The sequence below is a fragment of the Strix uralensis genome, chromosome 6, assembly GCF_047716275.1.
Source record: "Strix uralensis isolate ZFMK-TIS-50842 chromosome 6, bStrUra1, whole genome shotgun sequence".
Taxonomy (NCBI): domain Eukaryota; kingdom Metazoa; phylum Chordata; class Aves; order Strigiformes; family Strigidae; genus Strix; species Strix uralensis.
The window spans coordinates 44,573,191-44,582,146 of record NC_133977.1 but is presented as its reverse complement, the minus strand read 5'-3'; the positions used below and the strand labels follow the sequence as shown (position 1 = coordinate 44,582,146).

Genomic DNA, 8,956 nt, shown 5'->3' with positions numbered 1-8,956 from the left:
AAAATATATCTATATGAGCATATGGGGGACCAGCAGTCTCAGAGCAATGCGAGCAGTTAAAGGGGGAAAAACAAAATATGGTTATGCTCTAGTAACCTTCATTCAGCAGCCTCTTAAGAGGAAGGAGTTAAAAAGCCATCTACCATCACACAGTTTTTGTCATTCTTTTACTATTTTTATTCTGTTAGCACAGAATATTATCTTCCTTACCCTGAGTGGTGATGCCCAGGCACCAAGGGGGCAATTTACAGTAAAAACCAAAGAGGGAGGTCTGCTCTGCTAATGGGGAGAGATCTGATAGTCTCTACTGATTTCTGGAGCTTTAATTCCTCGGGCTGGATGGGGGAGATAACGACAAAAATCCCTACTTCTCTACACAAAGGGAAAGAGAGCTCCCCAGTCTGTGTCACAGAGGAAATGGCATTTCATAAATTAATGCAAAGTTCAAAAATTCAGCAGGACATTGGCCTACCAGGGCTGCCTGAATTAATCGGTTTTCCACACCTACCCCAGGCTCTGCTCTTCGCTGTCCTTCAGGAAGGAGCCTGCGGACTCCTGACTCGCCGTTCCTGGGGCTGGGCTCAGCCAGACCATCTCCAAAGACCCTGAAAGTGCAGCTCAACTAAACACAGGTTTTATTTTTGCTGCTTTCAAGAACAATCGCGAGCTTGGCCTTTTGCACACACTAACTGAGAAATCAGAAGCCCTTAAACAGCTTGAATACATAGTCATTTATTAAAGTAATAAAAACTGGCCGGGATAAAAGACAAACACATTTAAACTGAACAATTTTTGAAAGTTTAATATAGCTTTAGATAAAACTGAGCTTGCAGTATTAATGAATTTGTTATTTTGTATAATTCGAATAAACTTGTACATTTATACAGTTATAGACTGCATGCCAGAAAATGCATTTAGTTTATTCTAATTTGAATATGTACAATTTACAATATAATTCAAGCATAAATTCAGCAGTAGAGAACACAGACCAGCTGTGCAATCAAACAGTAACTTTTTCTTAGCATAAGCATCAGGGCTGGGCTAAAATGTTAATTAGGAAAAAAAAAAAAAGCGGCCACACCAATGAAAATGAAATCCTAACCAGAAGTAACTTCCTAGAATAAGTAACTAAAGAAAGTTATCATCCATGTTTGTACTTTCACTCTGATTAATGAAAGACGCATACATTGTCACCTTAACGGACATAACACGTTGCAATACAAGCCACAAGCCTCAGAAATCTTGCATCCAGCAAGGACAGGTGCATATTTTGATTTAAAAAAATCAAACTTTTCAGTTCATCATAACTTAATATTTTCTATGTCATTAATTCAATAAAAGTGAGGCAACTTCTCCAGTGTTTCACATACTTCAGACATTTTTATACAGGCTACCGGGTAAGCTGCAGCCACTCAGACTGCCAGTATATGTTACAGCTATAGCACTTCTCCCTGTCACCTATTTTAAGTTCAGTTTGTAGAACACATCCACACTGCTTCTACTTAATTCAATCTCATACACAAGATTCAATCTAAAGTTTCCCAAAGAAAAACGCCACTTGGCTCTCCCAAAGGCAGGACTTTGCAGCCGCCCCGCCAGGGCACGGGAAGCTGGACACACTTCCCCACGATTTTTGTGAGGGAGGATGGTGGTGGCCCCGGGGCATGGCTGGTGAAACACCATTGCTCTTAGTCTGGGGACATGTCACTTTTACTTTTCCATAAAGAAAAGTGAACTGGACCATGAACCATCCCCAAGCTGGTGGCAGAACTCAGAAACGATGAGCAACCCCCAGGGGACCCCACATTGCACCGGCACTTCCAGACCAGAGCCACAAAACTGGGGGCCATGCAGGGGAATGGAAGAGGGAGAGGGAGAGAGGAGAGAAAATTGGAAAGATCTTTAAGATCATCAAGTCCAACCGTTAACCCAACACTGCCCAGTCCATCACTAAACCCTGTCCCTAAGCACCACATCTACATGTCTTTTAAATACCTCCAGGGATGGTGACTCCACCACCTTCCTGGGCAGCCTGTTCCAATGCCTGACAACCCTTTTGGTGAAGAAATTTTTGCTAACATCCAATCTAAACCTCCCCTGGTGCAACTCGAGGCCATTTCCTCTTGTCCTCTCGCTTGTTACTTGGGAGAAGAATAGAATAGAGTAGAGCAGAATTAGAATAGAATAGGATAGAGCAGAATTAGAATAGAATAGGATAGAGCAGAAATAGAATAGAGCAGAAATAGAATAGAATAGAATAGAATAGAATAGAATAGAATAGAGCAGAAATAGAGCAGAAATAGAGCAGAATAGAGCAGAATAGAGCAGAATAGAGCAGAATAGAGCAGAAATAGAGCAGAAATAGAGCAGAATAGAATAGAATAGAATAGAATAGAATAGAATAGAATAGAATAGAATAGAATAGAATAGAATAGAATAGAATAGAATAGAATAGAATAGAATAGAATAGTTTTCAGTTGGAAGGGACCTACGATGATCATCTAGTCCAACTGTAGTGTCACAAAGGACAGCAGGTTGGTTGGGTCACGCACTGGCAGCATCCCGGGAAGGAGGCGGTGGTCCCCCATCCACTCCAAATAAACCAAAGGAGTTTTTGAGGAGAGGTCAAGCTGCTGGAGACCCTTCTTTCAAACCCAGAGTGACCTGCTGAAGCCTGCTGGCAGGACTCATCACTCGGCTGTGCCACTGGCTGAGTGTTTACCATGTCGATTAACTTTCCTGGCTCTCTGGTTTGGATTTAGTGGTGTTTTCACTGCTGACACTTGGCAATTGTACATGGCTATTTTTGCTGTCAGTCAAGGACTGGTAGAAGAGTTACGTGGGGTACAAAAACCAGTGGTATTTTACAAGATAACCTGAGGAAGTGTTAGCAAACGGGGGAAAAAGAAGTCCAGATTTTCCCTTGCCACATCAGCAATCTGCCCACTGGGCGTGTAGAGCACAGGATCAGCACACAGGGAGCAACGCACGCCCGTTCCCTTCAACAATGTGCAGAGAATTGAACTATAGCCAAAGGTGTAAAAAGCATGCAGTGCCACTCAAAAATCATGACAAACAATGAAAAGAAACTTTGGAAGTTAGTAGAAAGTCCTTGGGTGTACAACTGGCGGGTCATACACTGAGCCACAGCGGTGTCTGAGCCAACCCTCCAGCAGTGCTGAGTTTCTGAGTTCTTATTCCACGCCAACATTTACAACAAAACCAATTTTTTTCCTCAAAGATCATCAGATCTGTTGTTATTTGTCATGTAGCAAGCGTTAGCCTTCGTGCAAGACGGTCCAGAGCCCATGAGTCAGAAGTGCCCGTCCACGACTGCAGCTACGCGTGCACCTCCTGGCCCACGTGGGGCCGTGGCTGGGACCACGTGGCCGTGGGCTCGAGAGTTTTTACCTACAGATGACGTCACGCAGAGCCCTTTTCCTGGCCGCAGTTGGTGGTGGCTTTCATACCCGGCTCGCTGACGGTCCTGCCTATCGCTCCATCTCACCCAGACCTCCTCCTCCAAGAAGGAGCCCCCGGGAAGACGACGCGCCTGTGGTTCCCCAACACAAGACCCAGGGGAGCACCCGGGGAGTTCCTGGGCACTGCAACAGCCAACCTCCAGCATTCTGGGGAGGGTCCAGGGCGGTGCGGGGTGCTCCAACACGGCAAGCCACGATGACGGGGCACCTGCACAACACCCAGCCCTCCCGGCTCGACCCCGCCGCAGCAAACCGAGATGGAAAAGGAAACCCAAACACAAGCACAGAAGGATATCAGACCAAACATTTATACAAAGTATTACTCATTTTGAAACCCACAGGGTCAACTTCAGTTAAGAACATGTTTAAACATTATTTTCACCATAGAGAAAGCAGTAAGGAGCGATGCCACTGGCAGACATTGCACCGTGGGCCTGCCCGGGCTTGGGACTTGCCACGACTCCAGCCATGAGACCACGGATCATGCAACCATCACCTGCATCGTGACTGGCCCAACTGGGCCACCAAAGCAAGAGGGAGCAAAATCTGGGCACTGCGGGACTAGGGGGAATTGTGACTCTGCCTTTGAGGTACAGTTTGTCCAGAATAAATGCCTGCTTGGCTTCACGAAGACATTCAGCTGTTTTCATGTTTAGCTATTCTATCAACATGAGAAATCAAGCACGTCCTGCTTATTTAAAATGGTTTTCTTGCACGTATTTTATAAATCACGAAGATTTTAAAAAATTTTTACTAATCGTATCTAAAGTGTGAATTTTATTCATTTATTTATTGTTTTGCCTAGGCTTATTAATACAAGTTTCTTCTCTAAACAACGCCTTATGAAATACATTTTACGTTTTTTCCAGTAGCCTAGACGCAGGAAAAGAAACCCCAAGAAAATGTTAAAGCAAAATAGAAACCAGCAGTTAATTTAAGGCTAGCAGATTTGGTGTTAGGAATTAATTAATACACCTTCTTTTAAGAAAAAAGACATGCACCATAACTACTTTGTTGAACAAAACATCACGATCCACATCAGAAAAAAAATAAATAAACATTTTCAAATCAAATTATAACTTACCCTGAAAGTTACCCACTCGCATGTTTTACCTACTACTTACTCTTAAGAAATACAGGGGAAAGGAACGCCCCTTTCCATATTTTTCAGAATATACAGTATAAATATAGTAGGAGTCATGCCATAAAACTATATGCAAAAATTGCACACTATTATTGCATGCGTGTTGTGATACTACATGCCAACGAACATCAGTTCGCCGATCGTCCCGTCGTTCATACTTACAGCGCAGCCACCGCCACCGAGGGGACGCTCCTGCCTCCCGGAGCGCCGGGGACCACAGAGTTCAGCACACATACGGCTGGTGGAGGGCCTGCTCTCCTGCCCACGCTGCCCTTGCCAGAAGCAGTTCAAGCTCTAAAGGATAGCTAGAAGTCCCGTCGGGTTATGTAAACCGATCCGAATTCATTTTGCGCAGTTTGGGTGGAAGGTTGCCTTCCATCCTGCCGCCGCCTGACAGCTTCTGCAGCTTGGGCGGCAGGTCAGCCACCGACTGGCTGATGGGATCCGACATCATCTTTGTGGTTTTAGACACCAGTTTCTCCTCCGAATTCCCGGGGACCGAGCTGATCCGCTGGAGTTTCATGGGTAAATCCCCCATGCTGTAGGCCTTCTCAGAAGTGGTGGAACTCATCCTGAGGAGTTTTTTGGGGAAGTCCTCCCTCCCAGTTATTTTCTGCAGTTTTGAAGGTAGTTTTGTGCCAACTTCGTCAAGGCCATCCAGGCATTCCACCGAGTTATTCCTTTCCTTGCTGTTGCTCACAGCGGGCGCTATCAAGGGCGAGGACATGAGCAGCATCTCCTCCTGCTCCTTCACGCTGTATGGTGGGGTGGGCACCTCAAACGTCGCGTGGAACTGGGAGTAATCGACTTTAAAGAACCCCTCTTCCAAGGAGATAACAGGGAAGAAACGATGACCCCAGAGCACCTCGTCCTCGGTGTAGGATGTCCTGGCTTGGCACGTCATCCCTGCAATGAGCAAGGGAGAAAAACTTTCACCAGTTATGGACCATTGTGGATGCACATAGATCTTGGGGTTGTTTGAACATTTCAGTGAAACATATTTTATGTTTTTAAACGTCTAAAAGAAAAGGCATTGGCGTGCCTACCATTTACACACGGTAGCTCTTAAACTGTCATTCTCAAGGTGAAAGGAGCCAATAATAGAGAAGTGTAACTGAATAATTCACATTTACTATTATGGACACTTTTGCAGGTGCTGCTGACAAAGGGAAATACAGGGCTAACTGATAACCCCGGTATTAAATTAGCAAGAGCTGCTAATTGTAATGTAAAGCTGGACTTCTCAGGATCTTAAAGTATCACCAAGCTGTTCCATATTTTCATCATATTGACAAACACATGCAAAACCAGACCCCATGCTTTAGGCATCGTATGCACAAACCAAGCCCGTGTCAGCGCATTCCAACCCACCAGTGAGCAGTAGGTATGTCCTATGAAATACATTTATTCCTCTTTAAGGGCTTCACCAGCAATCTGCTCACAGATCCATCGCTGCCAGGCTGAGATCCAAGCTTCAAAAAATTAGCAGGGAAGAAGAAATGTGTCTAAGAGGCAGAGCACTGCCCTTCCTCTTCCTCCACCGCCTCCCACCATGGAGAAAAGTCCTCCTCCCAAGCACCCAGACTTGGCCATCCCAGTGACCCATCTGACCTCAGAAATCAGAAGGAAATGATGACCATGGATCGCTGGAGGCTTCTAGAAGAAATCCTGCTGCTGCTTTTTATTTTTTGACATGGTATCTGTAGCAATCTGTAAATAGAACTACCCTGCCGTTTTATCCTAGTATAGCAAACTGGAAATATGACATTTGGTTTTCAGGAAGCTAAATCTACCTCTGCAAACACATCCTCTGCTTAGCTGGCAAGAATGCCTTTAAGTCAGGAGAAAATTAAAGGAAACTTTGGAAGGCACAAGAAAAACAATAGCGGGGCTGTAGCGAGGGGGAGCTGGGGATGGATTTGCACCTGGTGACATACAGCCAGAAAAACAAATTTTATTACACTTTATGTTACTGCTAACGGAATAAAAGTTTTAGTTTTGCATAGCGATTTCTACTGCTAATACATCTGAGTGTATCACAAGGCATAAAGCTCAGTTTTCTGTTTTGTCTCTTGGGAAAAAAATATCACCCCAGGGTGGTTTTTGCACTGAACGCCGCTCCCACCGACCATGAAGGCACCTCACCTGAGCTCACCCACCTGCAGGAGCACACCCTGAGACCAAGCAATCCTACCCCCTTCCCACAGCCTCAGATGGGACAGTATTTTATACTTTATGCTGTATTTTCACCTGGTCACCATGTGTTTCAGTTCTGTTTACTAAGTGAAGTGGAAGCAATCACATGCCTAATGGGTTTAGGAAGAAACCTGCAATTTTTAGAAAAATAGTAATTAGAGTGAGTACTTCTTCCATCTGCGTCCTTTACTCTGCAGCTGTTCATTAGCTGTACCTTTGCCGCGAAAGCCCAGACCTTTCCCCCTCTGCTTCTTCAGACCTGACTTCCGAGGGAGACCTCATTAGCGAACGAACATGTCTAATAAAGCATGCAAATGGCGGGAGCCGTCTTTGGAATTGGGTCTACGGTGCCTGTGAAGCAGATGGCTGGTTAACTCTGGTGACCTACGCTTCAGATAACAAATTGCTTCAAATGCAAATCTCTCTGCATAGAAAAGTTGGTTATTGTCGACTTTGCTGCGGGGCTGGAGCCGCACCTCCGACATGACCAAAGGGCTCCTGTGGTCCTGTAACACCTCTGGGACGGCCACCCCGGCCACAGCAACGCTGTTCTGCAAAGAGCTGATTATTGGCCCGAAAGGCCTTGTGAAACTTTTTCTTTGCATTGGCAACACACAAAATTAAAAAAAAAAAAAAAAAAAAAAGAATTAAGCTTTATTGTAAAAGGTGTGCTATCAAAACGCCATGGGGGTGTAACAAGCGGCGTGAGGGGAACATGTGGGTCAGCAATCCTGCAGGAGCTCGAGGAAGGGGAGCAGTGCACAGGACTGGCCAGCAACTGCACCCACATCCCCATCCACATCCTCATCTGTATCCCTGCCCCCATCCCCATCTCCATTCCCATCTGCATCTGTATCCCCATCCCCATCCCATCCCCATATCCATCCATCTCCATCCCCAACTCCATCCTCATCCTATCCCATCCCCAACCCCATATCCATCCATCTCCACCTCCATCTCCAGCCCATCCCCATCCCAACCCTTCCCCATCCCAACCCCCCATCTCCATCTCCATCCCAACCCTTCCCCACCCCAACCCCATCGGCTCCCTCGGCTGATGCTGCACACCCAGGGCAATGCCGGGGTACAGGACCCACCACCCGCCGGGTGAGGCTCTCCCACCCCCGCTGTGCTGCAGGGCTATTTCTGCCTCCTGATCTACCATCTTGCCTTCTCCCAAACCTGCTCCTGCCAGTAGCCTTTCAAAGGAGGAATTTTATACCTGCTTCCTATCAAAAAATGTATTAGCTGGATCTCAGGAAAATCAGCGTCGCATTTGGTTCATGGATGTAACCCTTTGTAAGCTCACTGGAGAGATAAATATTTGCAGGTATATAATTTTTCTTTAAAATCAATGTATCTTATTCACTAATGAACCCGAGGGTGCAAATTATTTAACAGCCTCTCAGGATGAACAGCAGCAACTAATAACGCTTGTCATTCTAGGGAATACCTGTCACGCCAAGCAGAGGATGCTAAGAGGTGCTAACGTGCCCTTGGACAAGAAATCAATTCTCAGGTTTTCTGCCAGCTCTGCTCACTTCCTGGCTCTTCCTTCCCTTTCTGTTTTCTCAGCAAAGCCTTGGACTCCCAGCAATAAACTCTGTGATGCCTTTTTGCTATTCCCCGCCCCGAGCAGCCCTGGCTGTAACCACCTCCCCGGGATTATCGCAGCAATAACAGCGGAGCTGCACGAGGCACCTGATGCTCGGAGCCATTATCCACATCCTTGTGCAGGACAAGCATCACCCCTTCTGCAGAACTACCTCAGGATTATCTTCCATTAAGTTATGCCCAGATAAATACAGGCCTTTTCTTTTAATGCAGATGTAGTTTCTTTCTAGACCTTTAAAAAATAAAATGTATAAAGCAGCTGGAGGCCGGCATGGGCCACGCCACAGCGCAGGGTCAGGGTGCTGCTGGTCACCTACCAGGGGCCTGCCTGCTGCGGTGGGCACAGGCTCACACCCCACAGCCTCCAGCAGATCAGGCCATTAACGTCTTCCTCTCCTTCTGTCATTTTTTTGTGCCTTTTTTTCCCCTAAGAAGTTATTCATCAGCAGGGTACGCAGCCAGCAGATCCTTCGATGCCTTCATCATGTTAATGGGCCTGTTAAAATTTTACCGAGTTGTC

The 8,956-nt window shown here is 46.0% G+C and overlaps 1 protein-coding gene across 1 annotated transcript in view; it reads right to left on the bottom strand.

Moving 5' to 3' along the window:
• Positions 1 to 775: 775 nt before the first annotated feature.
• KCNJ3 (potassium inwardly rectifying channel subfamily J member 3) overlaps positions 776 to 8,956 on the bottom strand; it is a 52,378-nt gene continuing 44,197 nt past the window's right edge. Inside the window, exon 3 of the mRNA XM_074873885.1 lies at positions 776 to 5,532. Coding sequence (XP_074729986.1) covers positions 4,949 to 5,532 — 584 coding nt within the window. The 3' untranslated portion in view covers positions 776 to 4,948. The remainder of the gene's footprint in view (positions 5,533 to 8,956) is intronic.